Source organism: Typopeltis vanoorti, chromosome 10, assembly GCF_054136105.1.
Source record: "Typopeltis vanoorti isolate ZY-2024b chromosome 10, IOZ_Tvanoo_1.0, whole genome shotgun sequence".
Taxonomy (NCBI): domain Eukaryota; kingdom Metazoa; phylum Arthropoda; class Arachnida; order Uropygi; family Thelyphonidae; genus Typopeltis; species Typopeltis vanoorti.
The window spans coordinates 75,853,679-75,874,055 of NC_143558.1; the positions used below are offsets into that span (position 1 = coordinate 75,853,679).

Consider the following 20,377-nt stretch of genomic DNA (forward strand, 5'->3'; position numbering starts at 1 on the left):
TGTTTAGCTTTCATGGCCTAAACACTTTACTCATTCCTCCATCCCTTTAGTTATCAGTGACATAATCCAGTTTATTATAGAAAAAGAAAACAACAGTAGCCACAGAAAACTACAATACCAACATAAAAGATTTCCCTACCTTCCCCCACAGATTAGCAGTTCTTGTTCTGTGAATCCTTTTGATCTCATGCTGCTTAAGGTAGTTATTATTATTATTCGTAACACCTCCAATGAGCCTGAAGACTCATCAAGGGAGGACACGTACTGTACAGCTCTGTCTCCACCACTATACTGAACCTCTTCTACCATCATCATCTACATCAATGCCATCTACTGCCCGCCACCACAACTAGTATTTTTTTTTTGTCTGTAAATTTTGTGTGTTCTGAAGGGCCAGTTTGTTTGTATGCGAGATGAAAAACCCTAGTTTCTGGGAGAAAAAATCCTGCTACCTCACCTTCAATTGAAAAAGCTCATATAAAGATTCCTTCTGTCGTGATGAAAATTGAGCATAGGCTTTTTCCAATCAAAGGGCACATGTACTGTCATTCTTCCAATTGCACTACGGAGGCACTTATCCCTGAGTAATTCTGTAAATTAATTTTCCCTTGTCTTGCATGCTTTATTCTCCCTCCAGTCTGTTATAGAAAAATGTATTCCCATAGTTGAAATCACTTGTGATAATCCACCTTGTATTCACAAGATTTATGTCTATACAGTTCATATCATCTTCAGATAATACTAGTTTGCAGTAACACCCAGTTGGGTATTTTGTCATATCTGTTTAATACCAAACAGTCTCAAACTCAATCATCAGTCACCAGAGATTTCTATTCTGGTTGGATTTAATTCCTCTGTAGCAATCAGTAGTACTCTCCCCCCCCCCTTTTTTTTTTTAATCCTCCCTGAATAAACTGAACTTATCACATTCTGTTCCTGTTACAATATCGTTCTCTGCTTTGTCAGCCAGGGCTCACTAATCCATGTAATTTTTTCATTCGTTACCAGTGCTAGTAACTCCTTGCTTTTTATTCCTTATGCTTGATCACTAGGTTGATCAGTGTTCAGATAATTCTTGAACTAGTCCATATCAAACAGGTTACTGATATTAAACTCTATCATTCTTCTTCCTTATTTCCTCAATTCTCCTTCCTTATATCCATAGTATGCACTTTTATTTTTGACAAAGCTAGTCCTACATTTCTCAGCCATCCCTAACCTTTTTTCTTCTCCCCCCCCTTATTACACTCACAATTTTTAACTACTTAATTTAAATCCCTTCTTTAATGCAACCACCTAGACATGTCTACTTTCATGTCTACTGAAGAAAATTTCTCTAAGTGCCTGATGCCAAAACCATTCAAGCGTAACCTGTCTTGCAAGTACAAATCCTTTTGAACATCAGTCATCACATACATCAGCATACTGCATACCATTTTTCAAACACGGTCTCCTTACTGACTTATGTGCAATTGCAACTCTCCTCAGATCACTCCTGTCATAATGTATCAACATTCTTGCAGCCTTTACTCTTTCCTCTACTTGTTTGCTTCATTCAACTTGTCTTTTGTGTCTTCTCTTATAAACTGGAAAAAAAATTTGGTTTACATACGTTAACTGCAGTTGGAAAAATGAAGTAAGAAATATAATTATATCTTTAAGAACCATTAGACTTCAAAACAGACTTTAAAAAAATTATTAAATAAAATTAAAAAACTTTATAAATTAGCATTTAAAAAATGTTAATGTCTAAAGATCCATGGTTGGTACATGAATGGTTTTCTGAAGTAAGCCTTCTCTAGAATTTTTTTTTAGTACTTTAAATTTTACATAAATAAGGAGTGTGTTTTTTCTTATTTTCACTGTGCAAGACTTGCATATTGCTTCTCATCATCCATTATTATGAATAAATAAAAGACAGTATCATTATATAGTGAAATATGTTTGATGTGTCAGATCATCATGTTGGAATTTATAAATTTGTTCAGCTATAGCAAATTATGATCATGTAAATTTATGTGTATAAATTTGTAACTGAAATCAGATATTTTACATGGTACATATTGTTTCATAAAATGTTCCATCAGTCTGTATATATATGGTATGTCAGTTGCTTTGATAGTTTGATTTCTTTCTTATTTTATTGTATTTTATTTTTTGCTTTTAGAACAAGAAATATGTATATTCCTTATGGATAAGGTTGGCTTATGTATAGAAATTGAAACATCATTCCAAATTACTGCTCAGGAGTTACTGGAGATAATACTCCAAGATGACCAAGAATTAAATTTACCTTCACAAGCACGAGAAGTTTTTGCCTTGTGGATAATTTCACCATTACTGGGTAAGTACCATTAATCAAACTTAAAATTGGGAATTGTTATATCTCTCTCTCTCTCTCTCTCTCTCTCTCTCTCTCTCTCTCTCTCTCTCTCTCTCTCTCACACACACACACACACACACACACACACAGACGTGTACACATCCTGTCTGCAAAAGATCATAAGCTTATCATTTACTTAAGGGGAGGCCAAAAACGTACTTTACCAGGGCATTTCAGGCTATCAGGCCTACAGTAAACAAGACTCATTGTGGGAAATGAAATTCATCTGTCATCTAAAGACATTTACAAACATCTACACTCAAAGAGGGATTCAAACCCCACATCCTATTTGGTTATGAGTAATAACAATTTTGATTGTGAAGAAAGCTATCTAACTGTTCTTTCTTGACAATGCAGCAAAATGAGGGTTGTTATGAGGACATCAGCTACCATCCAAATTTTGGAAAACTAAAAACAATTATTTTATTATTATTAGGCTAGTTAAGTAGACTAAGCTTCCTTAAACTACTCATTATATTATTTATTCCTATGATATTAAAACTTTTCTGTTTCATCTGGAGGGTGTGGTTTCTGTAATCTAGAGTTCACTCATTGCTTTCATAACCCTTACCATATGAAACTTCCTACGGATATCTCATATATGCTGAATCCATTTATGGTTATAATTATGATATGTAAGAAAATATGCAGGTGCACACACGCACGCAGGACAGTATGTAGCATCATAATGCACTGGCATTGGTGCATTATCATACTATCCATAAAGATAGTGGCATGCAGAATATGCTGTTTAGAATATCACATTTCATGCGACACATAGAGCAGTTTTATCATTTTTGTTGAGAATATGCTAAAATTTGGGATATATGGCTATACCATACTTCACAGACTTTTTAGTATTCAAGTTATTTAGTAGTTTTCTGATTCTTTTTGTTGAGAAACTACAGAAAACATATGGTGCATCTTTTATTAAATAACTGTTTTAGTTTTTCATTATTATAAATCTTCTTTTTTTGACATTTCATTTCATATGTAATTTTACTTACAGTATAACTGTATGTAGTGTGAATTGATATTTTCAAAAACTAATTTCACTATAGAAACAATTAATAAAAATTAGTTTGCAGTCTAAATAGTCAGTAACTACTTAGGTAGCTCCATGGAGCTTGAGGACTCATTAAGCAAGTCCCCATTAATCCACACATTGCCTTCTATATCTTTTCTTAAATTCATTTACTGGCACTACTCATAATTCCCTCTTTCTATCCATTTAATTTGTTTGCTACTCTCCAACACTAATTACGTACTTACTCAATTTTCAGGACTGATATCTTGTTCTCTCTTGCCATATATTGATATATTTCTTCTTTTTTTTTAGAGTCAGTCTTGTCCATAAAAAACATTCAAAATATATAGCGCAGTGTAGTATTTTGGGGTGGACTCAGTGTTAGATAATCTGGGAACACTACTCTAGACCAAACATGGAAATCTTTCAAACTGCAGTCAGTCCTCGACTTATGACCACACATACTTACGTTTCCTATCCCATTACTACATTCACTCAGTACCACCTCACTTATGAAACCCATGGGCCAATCCAGTGCATATTGCTGCCTTGAAGATATTATTTAAGAAATAGTTTTTCTCAGACTATTACTGTTTCTGAGATAGGGGGGAACCCTCAGAAACTTTTGGAAGGAATATAATATCATGCATCACAAAGAATGTAGATGTAGCTTGGAGTGAGGTGAGAGGAGTGTATGAATGGTGTTTGGAAGAAGCTACTGAAAATATATGTTCATACATTAACAAATTCAACAAAACTTTCCCAAGAACTTTGCACTGGTTGGCCGCTAGAGGGATTCGTGGTCTGTAGTGTTTGTCGAGAGCTCCTGACAAGATAATAAGCGTTATTTTAAGTTATCATTGACAATTTTGCTTGAATATTACATAGTTTTGTTTGCTTTGCGTATCTTAGTGTGTCTGTTTGTGTGTTTTTGGTGTTTCAATTATTAATTTGATAAAATACGATAGAAGCGAGCACATGGTTCCCGTAAGAAGGAAAATGGCGGCTAGTAATAATGGTTTGCCATCTTTGTTCAATAACTAATATAAAGGAGATTATCCAGTGTACTATATGCAAAATGTACTCTTTGCAGAGAGCGGTTGGAGTATGGTTAGATGATGATAATGGAGTGAATGTGTGTAGAAAATGTAAGGAAAATGAGGAATTAAAGTGTATTTCAGGTCGTGAGTGTGATAGTTTTGTCAAATTTCAGAATGAAGATAATAGCGATATGATAAGAAATTGCAAGGTTGTACCAGAGAACTGTGAGGACATGAATGTAGAAAGTGTGAATGATGGTATTAATACAGAGGAAATTAATGGTTTAACAGTTAATAAAAAATATGAGATAGATGCAATGAGTGAGATCGCATTGTTGAGTGGAGTGATACACAGAGCAAAACGGCAGCTAGAGCGTATGCACAAATGTCTACCGAGTGTACCAGCCGAGAATGATTGTGAATGTAAACAAAATGAAGGAGCAAGTGCTGTATGGAGATTCGTTAGTACGAGGTGTGTTAGTGGAGGATTTAACAAAATCGTACCAACCTGGTGTGACTATCAAGGACATGAGTCTATTAGAGAGCAAAATAGGGTGAAAGAAATGATAGTTGTGGCAGGTACGAATGATTTGAAAGGAGATAAAATAGAAATGATAGAGGACCTGAATGAATTGTTTGAGGTAGCAAAAGAAAAGAGTGAGAGAGTTAGGATGATTAGTCTTTTGCCGTGGTATGACAGTGAAGTGTTTAGAAGGAGGGCCAAAATTGCAAATGACTTTATGCATGGGTGTGGTGTGGAATTTGTGAATGTGTGGAGTGAGTTCGATGGGTAAAAGGATTCATATAAGATGGATGGTTTGAATTTGAATGGATTCGGTGTAAGGAGACTTGAAAAAGTGTTGTTGAATGAAATGGATGTGCAGAATGAGGGAAACTAGATTTATTAAGGGGGGGGGGGAGTAGATATGCAGACCTTAGGAAGGCAGTTGAGTGTATGAATGAGTATAATATGCCTGAGCGAATAAGGACAACAAATCAGAATGGGATAGTTAGTATAAGGCATCAAGGTAGGGATGGAGCTAATGGGGGTCTGCAATTCATGTACACTAATGCTAGGAGTATTAGGAACAAGAAGGAAGAATTTTTGGCCTTGGTTGGCACTTCCAGGCCACAGGTTATTGGCATTAGTGAAACATGGCTGACTGTAGATGATATATCTACTGGGATTAAATGTGATGGATATAGTGTGTTCAGGAATGACAGGGAGAATAAAATGGGGGGAGGAGTATTGTTGATGATAGCTGATGAGCTGCAGCCAAGGAGAATAGAAGTTGAACTACAGGATAGAGAAAAGAGCACATTTGAGGCTGTTTGGTGTGAGATAGAGTCTAGCAGAACAAAATATACAATTGGCTACTATAGACCAGGTGATGGAAAAGATAGTGGAGATAGTATGCACAAGCAAATAGAAGAAATGAGTGGAAGGAGGGTAATTATTATGGGAGATTTCAACTATGGTAGCATTGATTGGAGTGAGGAGAGGACACACGGGAGGAAGGAATTGGATTTTATGCAGTTATTAAGGGATAACTTTCTGCAACAGCATGTAATGGAAAATATTAGGGGTCAGAGAGTGCTTGACCTAGCAATTGTATCTGAGGATTTGACTCTAACTAATATGACGACATTGCCACCAATTGGTGAGCAATGTGATCAAGGGAGGTGGCTAAAGGTGTGGAATTTACAATTAAGACAGGGTACATGTGGAATTATCAGGCTGGTAAGTATGACAAGCATAGGAGTTTGATTGGTACCATGCCATTACATGTACAACTGCAAGGGCTAGAAGTTGATAGTGCATGGGAGGTGATTAAGAAGTGTTTGCATGAAGCAATGGCTGACTGTATACCTAGAGTCTGAATAATAAATCAAGTAGGGGTTAAATGGATGAATAACACCATTAAGCTTGAGCAGCAAAAAAAGAAACAACTATGGAGGGAATTAAGGAGAAAGGTGACCAAGACACATGAATGGTATAAAGCGCAGGCCAGAAGGGTAACGAGTGTGGTAAGAAAAGCAAAAAAGGATTACGAAAGAACATTGGCTATGCAGGCTAAAGAGAATCCTAAACAGTTTTTTAGAAATGTTGCAAGTAAAAGAAAAAGATGTATATGGCAGAATGATTTTAAAGAATGTCGATGGTAGGGAGGTAACAAAATCAGTTGATATAGTTGAGTTACTGAGCGAGCACTTTGCAAGAGTATATCATCCAGGTGGTGACATTGCAGGAATGGAAGAACCAACGGCTTATACTGGAATTGTGATGAATGAAGTAGAGGTAACTAGTCTATTACAGAACCTCAATGTCAATACATCTGTGAGATTGGATGGTATACCAGCTCGTGTCGTACATAAAGTGGCTAAAGAATTGTCAGTACCCTTGACCATTTTGTTTAATTTGAGTCTCGGGTCTGGGTTAGTCCCGAGGGGATGGAAAAAAGGGAAAATAGTTCCACTGCATAAAGGAGGTTCCAAGACTGCTATTGTAAATTACCGACCGATTAGCATATCAGGAAACGTTGTCAAGGCCTTGGAGAAATTAGTCAAGAAAAGAATACAGGATTGGATAGATGAAAATGGAATATTGTATGGGGGAACAACATGGTTTTGTGAAGGGTAGATCATGCCTCAGTAACTTGCTCACGTTTTATAACACAGTGACGGCTGAACTGGATAAGGGTAATGGGTTTACAGTGATTCTACTGGACCTTGCTAAGGCCTTTGACAGGATACCACATGGAACTCTAATCAATAAACTGGAGCAGATGGGGATGGATATAGGGTTAGTGAGATGGATAGGAGGATTAGATGGATAGGAGTTGAGTCCAAAAGTCGGCTTGTGACTAGTGGTGAGCCGCAAGGTTCTGTTCTTGGACCACTACTGTTCAATTTGTTTATCAATGATATAGGAAAGGATTTGAGAGGAAGTGTTCACTTGTTTTGCTGATGATGCAAAGTTGAGTAAAGCAATTGTGAGTGCACAGGATGTCAAAATTTTGCAGGATGATTTGGATAGTTTGGAGGACTGGGCAAGGGAAAATGGATGTCAATTTAATGTGGCAAAGTGTAAGGTTATGCATTTTGGGGTGAAAAGATTAGCAGCAGTATATCACATTGGTGGAACCGTACTCCAGGAGATTGATGAGGCCAGGGATTTGGGAGTGTTGGTGGATAGGGAATTGAAGTTCAGGGGGCACATTGCAAAAGTGGCTAAATCAGCTCATCAAATCACTTGGCTTCTGAAAAATACTTTAATAAGCAGAGACAGAGGATAATATCTTTTGAGACAGCTTGCGTTATTGCAGTTCTAACACCGATCTGCCTGAAACTGCAAGAATTCTCTCTTATATATATGAAGTCACTTCCAGAAGATATAACAAAAATTTCAACATTGATTCAAATGTTCCTCTGTGTCGAGCCTTGATAAGACCCCATCTAGACTACTGTGCCCAGATATGGGTGCCAGGGTTTCTTCTTGATGGGGAGGAGGTGGAGAGGATCCAGAGAAGAGTGACCAAGATGATAGCAGGTCTGTGGAATGAACCTTATGAGAACAAGTTGAAGATTTGTGGGTTGCAAAAATTGGTTGATAGGTGGAAAAGGGGTGATATGATTGAGACATTCAAATTACTGAAGGGTTTCTATAAGATTAATCCAGAAGATATTTTTGAGAATAGGACTAGTGGTGGGAGGGACTAGGGGCCATACATGGAAGCTGGGCAAGAATGTGGTTAGCAGGGGTGTTAGAGCTAGGTTTTTTACTTGTAGAGTGGTGAATGAGTGGAATAAGCTGCCAGAGTCTGTTGTGGGTGCTATGACCGTGAATGAGTTCAAGGTGAGGTTAGATAGATACTGTGTGAATGTCAAATAGTTGTTCTTGACATGATGTTAGGGCCTCTCTCGATGAATCTGTCAACTCCTTGGAGTTGCCCAGAATAATAATAATAATAATGATAGTGCTTCTCGCCAAAAGCATTGGAGTTCATATGTGAGATATATGAAAGAAGAGGACTCAGATGAAGACCTTATAGTGCTAGAAGCAAAGAAATTTGCAGAAGAAGAGAGAGAGAGAGAGGGAGAGAGAAAAGCAGAATAGCATGAAAAAGAAGCTGTTCCCCCCCCCCCCAAAAAAAAACATTTACAATGGAAAAATTGGCAGTAGCATTTGCATCTGTTAATAGGGCAGTTTACTTGTTTGAGGAAATTCACCCCATCATGGAAAGATTTTGCAAAGTCGACAGAATGATGCAAGTTGCAGTTACTTGCTGCTGAGAAATTTATGCAGGAAAAGAAGCAGCAAACTGTGCAGACTAAGTAGGACGTAATGTACAAATTTTTAAAGATACTCACTCCTGCTGTCATCTCACCTCTGAAGATGAGCTTAGACTTTTAGATATGAACCATCCACAGAATGCTGGGTTGTAATTCCTGAACTTGAAGAATTTGTCGTTGATGAACCAGCTTGCCCTTCCTCTTCCGATTAACTGTCCAATTAATAAGGTAACAGCACCCTTGAGGAATTACTCTTGCTTCATGTGTTTCCATTTGATTATTATACTGTAAGCTCACAGAAGTACGATACTCTACAGGTATCCCTCGATTAACGCGGTTAATTAATCCCTCGATGTTACCGCGTATATCAGTATCGCATTAATCAAATCTAATAATCAATGGTAAAAATTACAATTTGTTCATGATCAATTACTATATTAATAATTCGTTTTATATGGTACTATTTTAGGAACGATAAAAAATGAATGCAAAGTAAATGTTTAATAAATACTCATACCTACATTAGTTACTGCAATTTTTTTTTATCAAAAGAAGTTATCAAGAGTCGTTTGAACAGTTTTAGTTTTTTTTCTTATTGGCATAAATTCTACAATAACAAGCAAAATGACTCCCCAGACCTCGGCAAACACGCAATAAAACATAAAGAAAAAACACTGCAAATATAAAACATGATGGTACAAATTAAGTGGATATTGAATCCAACATTATTTCATAACCAAATATAGAAACTACAAGAGTTTCGTGTCAAATATATAGAAACTAAAAGTTTCGGCGGATGCAAGCATAAGCAACCTTATGGGCTACGCGTAGTAAAGGTGGAATAAACTCCAGATCATTTTCCTTAGTATTTTCCATAAATGTAAAGCACATCTCCTAGAGGACATGTATGATAAATATTGAATCCAACATTATTTTATAGCCAAATATAGAAACTACAAGAGTTTCATGCCAAATATATAGAAACTAAAAGTTTCAGCAGATGCAAGCATAAGCAACCTTATGGGTTACTTGTAGTAAAGGTGGAGTAAGCTCCAGATCACTTTCCTTAGTATTTTCCATAAATGTAAGCACATCTCCTGGAGGACATGTATGATAAATAGGCCTTTGACTCTCTATTTCAGTAATACATGATGGTTTATTTATTTTCAGTTACAATCTAGAAATTATTGCACAAAGAATAAAAAAAAAAAAAAAAACTATACTGATATCAGAGGTCACGGTATATCTCTCAGATATGATTTACTGTCATATATCACAAACTTTTATATAACATGTGTTAAACCAATCTGACAGCAAAAAACAGTGCGGAATATTGCTCATAACATATATATGAATGCACAGCTACTCATGACGTCCAAGCAATATACTGAATTGTGTAAGAATATTTATATTAAACATTTTGCATGTATCTGTCAGATCAGCTGCAAGCTCCGTAGAGTTAATTTAATTAATCAAAACTCTTGCTGCGTATATCAAGGGATTGCCGTAATTAATTTCGGTGCGTTAATCAAATCCCATGTTAATCAACTGCATTAAGCAAGGGATACCTGTACTTATGTATTTAATGTACTTTATGCATTTAATTATTTATTACAGCACAATACTATATACAGTAATTTTATGTTATAATTTGTGTGTTTGTATTATTTCACTATAAACAGTAAAATCATTCAAAAATATAGCTAAACAGACCTATACATTTTTGTATGGATGTGTTAATTGTTAACATATCCTAAATTTGATACATAATATTGGATTTATTGGACCATGGTTTTGATAAACATTTATACATAATTGTCAACTAGTTTCGCCAGCTGTGTCTGTCTGGCTTTATCAAGACGAGAAAAGTTATACTAATATTAAATGCAAAAACAAAAGTAACTTCTTAAAAAGCAGTTAAACAAATTGGAGAGCATGCATGACATCAGACGCATAAAGCGTGAAGACTTAGTCATTGTTATTAAGTCACATTTTATAATTTTTTGAGTAATTTAATTCTGCTAAACTTAATGAATTTAATGGGTGTTTCCAAATGTCTTTTAAAATTATTCCCTGGTTTCTATTGAGGTTATTTCCTGTCCGTAGGACTATTGCAGCTTCTTTAAAGGTTCTACATCTGTAATCCTTTTCGATATATGGCATGGAGCTGTGGTCCCAATCTATTGAATAGTTTGAAGTTGAGAAATGATGTGCTAACCATGAGGTGTCTGTATTATTATTATTGACATCTCTGACATGTTCCTTCTTTCGGATTTCTAAACTTTGTGAAATTTAGTCGATGTAAGTCAGTCCACATGTACATGGTATGCTGTAAATACCTGCATATTTGTAGAAAGAAACACTATCCTTAGGGGATCTTAATAACTGTTGTGTAGTTATGGTAGGTTTAAAAACAACTCTGATGTTAATTGCTATTTTGGTGGAGACTGAGCCTGCATAGGGTATTACGATGGATGATACATACTGTATCACCAGGGTTGTTTTTGGAGGTTGTTTTTGTAGATAAGTTTATTAATTATATTTTGAGGATAACCATTAAGTGATAGAGTTTTTGATATAAGGGAAAGCTCAGCACGTACGTCTTTTTCTTCGCGAAAAATTATAAAATGCGACTTAATAACAATGACCAAGTCTTCACTCTTTATGCATTTGATGTCATGCATGCTCTCCAATTTGTTTAACTGTTTTTTAAGCCGTTACTGCATTCTTTTGTTTTTGCATTTAATATTAGTATAACCTTTCTCGGTTATAACTATTATAATGTTAACATATCCTTTGAGGTTCATAGAGTGATTTCTGACTTGCATCCTTTTTCAACTTCTGTCAGGATTGTCAAAAAGGAACCCTGTTGTAAGTCAAGGACCGACTATAATTTAGGCTTTCAATATTAGTAGGTGATGTTGTCACACTAAAATGAAATCAGTGAAAATAACCTACTACTTAATGATTTACAAATATATATGCAATAGAGGATTCAAACTCAAGTTTGGAGAGCGAGTTGTTACCAGTTACATTCTGTAACTGTTACCAGTTGTTACATCCTGTAGTATATCCTATAGTGTATAAAGTTCCTCGTGACTGTGTTTTGGCTTACTATTAGCAGACAAGAAGATCTGTTAACATCTCTTTTAGAACATAAAAAATGCATTCACTATCATTATTATGGCAAGTTGGAACTGCAGAAGCTTTGGATATCCCTTCACACAGGATTAGATGGAAGAAAACCAATGTGCTATTTAGAAGTCATTACAAATCAAAAAGATTATTTTTAGAGTCAGCAATGGCTATGAAGAACTCTCCTAACCTGAAGAAGTATGATTGCATTAATTTGCCAAAAATTTGGGAGACTGTTATCTTAAGATCAACTCCTACATAGTTGTAATATGTCTTCTTTTTTACAACATTAGAGGGTGCCAAATTAGGATTACTTTAGATCTTTTCTCTTACAATTTGAATTGTTTTACATACTCATTGTTGTGTAAACTGCTTTGTGCTCTGAAGATACTGGTTTGAAATCCAGCAAAATATAACTCCAGTTAATAAACATCTTTTTTTTTTTTCCAGTAGAAAAAAGATGAATAACCAGTTAGAGTTGTGAACATCGAAGCTGCCAGAGGAAGGTGATTTCTCTGTTTGGGTAATCAGATTACCAAAAAAAAAAAAAAAAAAGGCTTCAGAGCTGATCTTTTATACAAAAGTATAAAAAGTATTAATTAAAAATAATATATAAAACTTTAGCAAATGAAGCTAGAACCATATTTTCATAGCGTACTAGCATCTTAACTGAGAAAGTGATTAAGTAATATCTATCTATCCTTATCTGTTTACCAGGTGAACCTCTTCATCTCTTTGCTTCTGAAAATTAACACGATTTGACTGGGCAAACTATGAGTGGTGTGAAAATCAAATTCCATTAATTATGTAGATTTTTTGAAAATGGTTCAATGTCATGAGTGCAGCATGTATGCGTGGTGAAACATGAAAGATATGAGAATACTGCAGAGAAAAATGCAGAGAATACTGATTGTGAAATGTTTAGGCAAGTTAGTGGGCATGTAAAAAGAATATGATCCTGATGGAAGACTTTAATTACAAGAATATAGACTGGAAGGAGGAGGAGATAGTGTATGGGAACAAGAAGAGCAAGTTTGTGGAATTTCTGAGAGATAAGTATCTTAAGCAGCATGTGATTGAAGCATCTAGAGGATTTAATGATTTGGATTTGGTGATAACTTCACAAGATGTAGTTGTTATTGAGATGTTGACAAAAATGGATACATGTGGAAGTATAAAGCAGGCGATTATAGGAAGCTCTGTAGTCAGTTAGCATCAGTATGTTGGGTAGATGAACTTAGAGAAAAGATGTTGAAATGCATGGAAATCCATAAGGCAGTATCTGATGAAATGGACGAACAGCGAAATCAAGCAAGCTGTGCTAGAAAAGAAAATGTGATGGAGGAGGTACAACACAGTTGGTGGTGATCAGATCCATGAAAAGTATAAGGTGCAGGTTACAAAAGTGATGAGCATGGTAAAGAAGGAAAAGGTGCAGTATGAGATGAGATTGGCTGGTCAGGCTAAGATGAACTTGAGGGAATTTTTCTGCTATATGGCAGGGCAAGCAAGAGGAAGAATAATTATGGCAGACTAACGTTGGTGGATAGTCGTGGCAGCAGACTAACAGCTGCAAAGGATATAGTGGAATTATTGAACAAGCACTTTATCAGAGTATATCCTTATTATTATTATTATTACGGGCAACTCCAGGGAGTCCTTAGACTCATCGACAGAGGGCCCCAAATCATATTCATCACAACTATTTGACATTCATACAATATCTATCATACCTCGCCTTAAACTCATTCACAGTCACAGCATCCACCACAAACTCTGGCAGCCCATTCCATTCATTCACCACTCTAAAAGTAAAGAACCCAGTCTCTAACACCCTTACTAACCACACTTTTGCCCAGTTTCCATGGATGTCCCCTAGTCCTCCCACAACCAGCCCTATTCTCAAAAATATCTTCTGAATTAATTTTATAGAAACCCTTCAGTAATTTGAATGTCTCAATCATATCTCCCCTCCCCTGCCTATCAACCAATTTTTGCAACCCACAAATCCTCAACCTATTCTCATAAGGTTCATTCCACAGACCTGCTATCATCTTGGTCACTCGCCTCTGGATCTTCTCAACCTCCTCCCCATCAAGAAGAAACCTAGGTGACCAAATCTGGGCACAGTAGTCGAGATGGGGTCTTATCAAGGCTCGATACAGAGGAACAATAACCTACTTGTCTCTGTTTGTCAACGTATTCTTCAGCAACCAAGTGATTTGATGAGCTGATTTGGCCACTTTTGCAATGTGCCCCCCTCCCCCCCAAACTTCAACTCCTTATCCACCAACACTCCTAAATCTCGTGCCTCATCAATTTCCTGGAGTACAGCTCCACCAATGTAATAAACTGCTACTAATCTTTTCACCCCAAAATGTATAACCTTACATTTTGCCACATTAAATTGACATCCATTCTCCTTAGCCCAGACCTTCAATCTATCCAAATCATCTTTCAAAATTTTGACATCATCTGCATTTACTATTGCCCTATCCAACTTTGCATCATCTGCAAACAAATGAACTGTTCCTCTCAGATCCTTTCCTATATCATTAATGAACAAATTAAACAGCAGTGGTCCAAGAACAGATCCTTGTGGCACACCACTAGTCACAGGGCGTCTTGTGGACTCTACTCCTGAATAAACCACTCTCTCTGATATCTCTCCATCAACCACCCTCCTATCCATCTCACCAACCCTATATCCATCCCCATATGCTGCAATTACTGATTAGAATTCCATGTGGTATCCTGTCAAAGGCCTTAGCAAGGTCCAGTAGAATCACTGTAAACCCATTACCCTTATCCAGTTCAGCCGTCACTGTGTTATAATACGTGAGCAAGTTACTGAGGCATGACCTACCTTTCACAAAATCATGCTGTCCCCAATACAGTATCCCATTTTCATCTATCCAATCTTGTATTTTCCTCTTGACTATTTTCTTTAATTTGAGCCTCGGGTCTGGTTCAATCCCAAAGGGGTGGAAAGAGGGAAAAATAGTTCCGCTGCATAAAGGTGGTTCCAAGGCTGCTGTTGAAAATTACCGGCCAATCAGCATAATAGGATAGTTACCTCTACTTCATTCATCACAATTCACAATCAAATTAAATAAAATGGTCAAGGGCACTGACAATTCTTTAGCCGCTTCACGTATGACACGAGCTGGTATACCATCCAATCCCACAGATGTATTGACATTGAGGTTCTGTAATAGATTAGTTACCTCTACTTCATTCATCACAATTCCAGTATAAGCCATTGGTTCTTCCATTCCTGCAACGTCACCACCTGGATGATATACTCTTGCAAAGTGCTCGCTCAGTAATTCCACTATATCAACTGATTCGGTTACCTCCCCACCCTCAGCATTTTTTAAAATCATTCTGCCATGAACATTTTTCCTTTTACTTGCAACATATTGAAAAAACTGTTTGGGATTCTGTTTTTCCTGCATGGCCAATTTTCTTTTGTAATCTGCTTTTGGTTTTCTTACCACCCTTGTTACCATCTTGGCCTGAGCTTTATACTGTTCCTGCGCCTGCTAGTCACCTTTCTCCTTAAATTCCCTCCATAATTATTTCTTTTTTTGCCGCTGAAGCTTAATAATGTTATTCATCCATTTAACCCCTACTTGATTTATTATTCGGACTCTTGGTATACAGTCAACCTTTGCCTCCTGCAAACACTTCTTAACCACTCCCCATGCACTCTCAACATCCAGCCCTTTCAGTTTTACATGCCATAGCACTGAGCCAAGCACACTCCTAAGCTTGTCATACTTACCAGCCTAGTAATTCCACAATGTACCCTGTCTTAATTGTAAATTCCACTCCTTTAGCCAACCTCCCAAGTCATGACCTTGTGATCACTCTCACCAATTGGTGGCAACATGGTCATGTTCGTTACAGCCACATTCTCAGATGCATTTACTAGGTCAAGCACTCTCTGACCCATGTATTTTCTACTACATGCTGTCACAGATAGTTGTCCCTTAATAACTGCATAAAATCCACTTCCTTCTTCCCATGTGCCCTATCCTCTTTCCAGTCAATGTTACCATAATTGAAATCACCCATAATAATTACCCTCCTTCCACTCATTTCTTCTATTTGTCTATGCATACTATCCCCACCATCTATTCCATCACCTGGTCTATAGCAGCACCCAATTGTATATTTTGTTCTGCTAGACTCTATCTCACACCAAACAGCCTCAAATGTGCTCTTTTCTCTATCCTGCAGTTCAACTTCTATACTCCTTGGCTGCAGCTCATCAGCTATCATCAATAACACTCCTCCCCCCTTTTTATTCTCCCTGTCACTCCTGAACATGCTATACCCATCATATTCAATCCCACTAGCTTTATCATCTTCTGTCAGCCATGTTTCACTAATACCAACAACCTGTGGCCTGGAAGTGCCAACAAGGCCAAAAACTCTTTCTTCTTGGTCCTAATACTCCTGGCATTAGTGTACATGAATTGCAGAAGCCCACTAGTCCCATCCCTACTTTGATGCCTTATACTAACTATCCCATTCTGATTTGTTGTCCTTCGTACTCGCTCGGGCATATTATACTTATTAATACACTCAACTGCCTCCCTAAAGCCTGCATATCTACTCCCCCCCCCTTAATAAATCTAGTTTCCCTCATTCTGCACATCTATTTCATTCAACAACACTTTTTCAAGCCTCCGTACATCAAATCCATTCAAATGTAACCCATCCATCTTATATAAATCCTTTCTCCCATCGAACTCACTCCACACATCCACAAATTCCACACACCACTCTCCATGCATAACCCACGCATAAAGGCATTGGCAATTATGGTCCTCCTTCTAAACACTTCACTGTCATACCACGGTAAAATACTCACCATCCTAACTCTCTCACTCTTCTCTTTTGCTACCTCAAGTAATTCCCTCACATCCTCTATCATTTCCATTTTGTCTTCTTTCAAATCATTTGTTCCTGCCACGATTATCATCTCTTTCACCCTCTGTTTTTGCACTCGAATAGATTTGCTGATGTCCTTTATGTTCACACCTTGCTGGTACGATTTCGTCCAACTCTCAACTAACACACCTCTTAATAGCGAATCTCCATACAGCAATCGCTCCTTCATTTTATTGACGTTTATGAACATTCTATTATTTACCGTAACAGATTTTCGTTTCGCCGTTTATTAGTCGGTGCGTTCAGCGCACATTTTTCCATACGCTCCAGTTGCCTTTTTGCTCTGTGTATTGCCCCGCTCAACCTTGCGATTTCGCTACTTGCATCTATCTCACTATTTTCATTATCAATTAAATCATCCATTCGTTCTGTATTTCTACCTTCATTTACACTTTCAACGACGCTCTCACACCTATTTGGTACTACCTCGCAATTCCTTATCACATCGCTATTTTTTATATTCTGACTATCGTTAATGATATCACTCTCGCCACCCGAAACATGCTTGAGATCCTCATTCTCCTTACACTTTCTGCACACATTAACTCCACTATCACCATCTAACCAGACTCCCACCACTCTTCGCAGAGCATACATCTCACAGACAGCACATTGCATAAAACTCTTTTATATCAAAACTCTTAAACAAACATGGTGACCTGGCCGCCATTTTTTTTTATCGGTGCCACATGTACGCTATCTTATCTTAAAAATAATAATTAAAATAACACAGAAAACACACAAAAATCGCACTGACACACCAAGAAACAAAAAGCAAACAATACTACGTAAAATTCTAGTAAAATTGCCAATGATAACATAAAATACTACTAATCTTTTCAGGAGCTCTCGACAAGCCGACGATCATATCAGTGCGACACTACTGGTATAAATTATTCGGTACCATAGAAGAGAGGCATGCATTAGGAGACGTGGAAGTGAAAGAAACAGAGGTGTATCAGATGTTGGTTGGGTTAGATGTGAATAAGGCTGTGGGAATGGATGACATATCACCACATATGCTTAAGGAATATGCACCTCAGTTGGTTATGCCATTGACCTGATTATTTAATGAAAGTCTTGCAATGGGTAGGGTTTCTAAGGAGTGGAAAGAGGGCAAAATCACTCCACAAGCATGGTTCTAAGACAGAAGTCTCCAACTATAGGCCAGTCTGTATAACTGCAGTTGTGGTCAAGGTGTTGGAGAGATTGATAAGGAATAGAATACAGAATTGGATTGATTGACATGGCATTCTTTATGAAGGTCAGCATGGATTTGTAAAGGGTACGTCGTGTTTCAGTAATTTACTTGCATTTTATGATAAGGTGACGAGTTTGTTAGATAAGGGAGAATCATATATTCTTAGACTTTGCAAAAGTGTTTGATAGATTACCACATGATAAGTTGGTGTACAAGCTTCAGAGGATGGGAATAGAATAGACGATATATTGGTTAGATGGATCAGAGATTGGCTCTGAACAATACCAGCAGGTTGTGTATGATGGAGCAGTGTCTCAAAAAGAGAAGAGTGACCAGTGGCGTGCCTCAGGGTGTTGTTCTTGAACCCCCTGCTATTTAAGTTGTTGGTAAATGATATATCCTGTGGACTGACTGGGGATCTTCAGTTATTTGCTGATGATGCAAAGTTGGGAAGAATTATAAGTAGCACTGCTAATGCTGAATCCCTTCAGGAAGATTTAAATAGACTTTTTGACTTGGGCAAAAGAGTGGGATTATAGTTTTAATATCAAAGTGCAAGGTGTTGCATTTTGGAGTACAGAAATATAAGGCTATGTACTATATGTATGAGGATGTTCAGCACTGAAATGGAATAGATCTGGATGCTAGTGGGATAATTGAGACTGAGCAGATATATGTGGTCAGTTGTAATGAACGTGATTAGGTAAGGGCAGGTGTGATGGGATAGTCACAACCAACAAATGGCTTGGCTAGGACTAAAAGTAAACTGCTTTATTTATTTACAAATGCCAGGAGTAATAGAAATAAGGGAGATGGAATTATTTTACTGATTGAGTTTGTTCTCCCCAAAATATTTGTAATAAATGAAACATGATTGAAAAGACGATATCCTAAGGGGAAGAGAAAAACGGATGGGTACAGTGTTTATCACAAGTATAGAAAAGATAAGAAGTGTGTGTGTGGGGGGGGGTACTGCTGATGATAGCAGGAGAATTATGTCCACATACATTCCTCATACATATCCTCAGTCATACCTTCACTACTACTCCCAACATCGACTTTTCCTATGCCATGTCTCCCTGTACATCCAGACTCTCCCCATTTCTCTGTTCCAATTATATTCCTGTTCTTTCTTCATCTCTCACACTGTTACTGTACCCATTACCAAGCACTTCAAGTCTCTTCAGTACTACCCTCCTGAACTTTAACTTCACCTATTACTTCAGATCTCTTGCTTTCATCATTCACTGCACTTCCATTTAACAACAGTTTCTCCAGTTCACTTACTTCAAACCATTCAAATGCAATATGCTATTCATGTATATTGCATTTGAATAATATAAAGTCAGCATACCATTCATGATTCTGGCTCTCCCTCTCAACTCGTCATCGTCATACCTCAGCAACACTCTCACAAGCTTTTCCATTTTTTTTTTTTTCACTTTTTTAAATAACCTTGTGATATCTACCCTTAGATTCTTCTTATGTCCATTTAAATCATTTGACCCCACAACTAATTCTCTTTCTCATTCTCTCTCCTGGATAGCAGACCTGATGGACTCTCTTATTAATCAATCCTCTAACAATGGAATCTCCATACACTGCTGTTCTCGAATCACTCATCATCTCTTTTACTCTTTTTTCTTTTATTCTATCCTTTTGCACACTTTCATTTGACACTCATTTGTTTTCCCTAAACATCTAATATCACTCTGCATTCCTTATAATTCTCTTTTCATTTTGAATAACTCCTTTCTTCAACTCTTACATTCCAGAAATTTTACTCTCTGTCACTCCCATAGTCTCCCGACCTCTTGTTCTGCTATGCCTTACTTCCATTTGCTCATTCATACTTCCTTTTGCTTCCTTATCACTTACTTCCATTTCTTCTTTCGTGAGTTCTTTCACTCCCTGAGTCTCACTAGCTTTCATTCCATTTCAGTTTCTTTCATTTATGCTAACTTGCATTCCTTCAGTCTGTTTCACATTTGTTAACTCATAGTCTAAGAAAATATTGTACTTTCTACAAATGCATACTTTCTCTTGCCATCTGTTCTTAAAGCAGACATGAAAGCATGAAATACTGACAATGGTTTTGAGTCAGTGTGGTTTTAGATGGAAGTTGACAGGAAGAGCTATTTCGATGGATGTTGCTATAAGCCAGGGAATATGGAGGGTGGTGATGAAGAAATGTATAAACTACTTAGGTTAGTGAACAAGGAAAGGGTGATTTTAATTATAGCAGTATAGAATGGAATGATGAGGTAGCATTTTGGAATAAGTAAAATGAATTTCTCTAATTCTTGAGAGACAGCTATTTCAGGCAGTATATAAAG

At 37.0% G+C, this 20,377-nt stretch overlaps 1 protein-coding gene across 5 annotated transcripts in view; it reads left to right on the top strand.

The window, feature by feature from the left end:
- Bili (FERM domain-containing protein 8 Bili) overlaps positions 1-20,377 on the top strand; it is a 360,304-nt gene that overhangs the window by 95,918 nt on the left and 244,009 nt on the right. For all 5 annotated transcript variants that reach the window (XR_016548904.1, XM_090398633.1, XM_090398635.1 and 2 more), the window contains one exon: positions 2,168-2,344. Coding sequence is in view for 4 of the 5 variants with exons in the window: in XM_090398633.1 (XP_090254759.1) it covers positions 2,168-2,344 (177 nt within the window). In the remaining variant the exon portion in view is untranslated. The remainder of the gene's footprint in view (positions 1-2,167; positions 2,345-20,377) is intronic.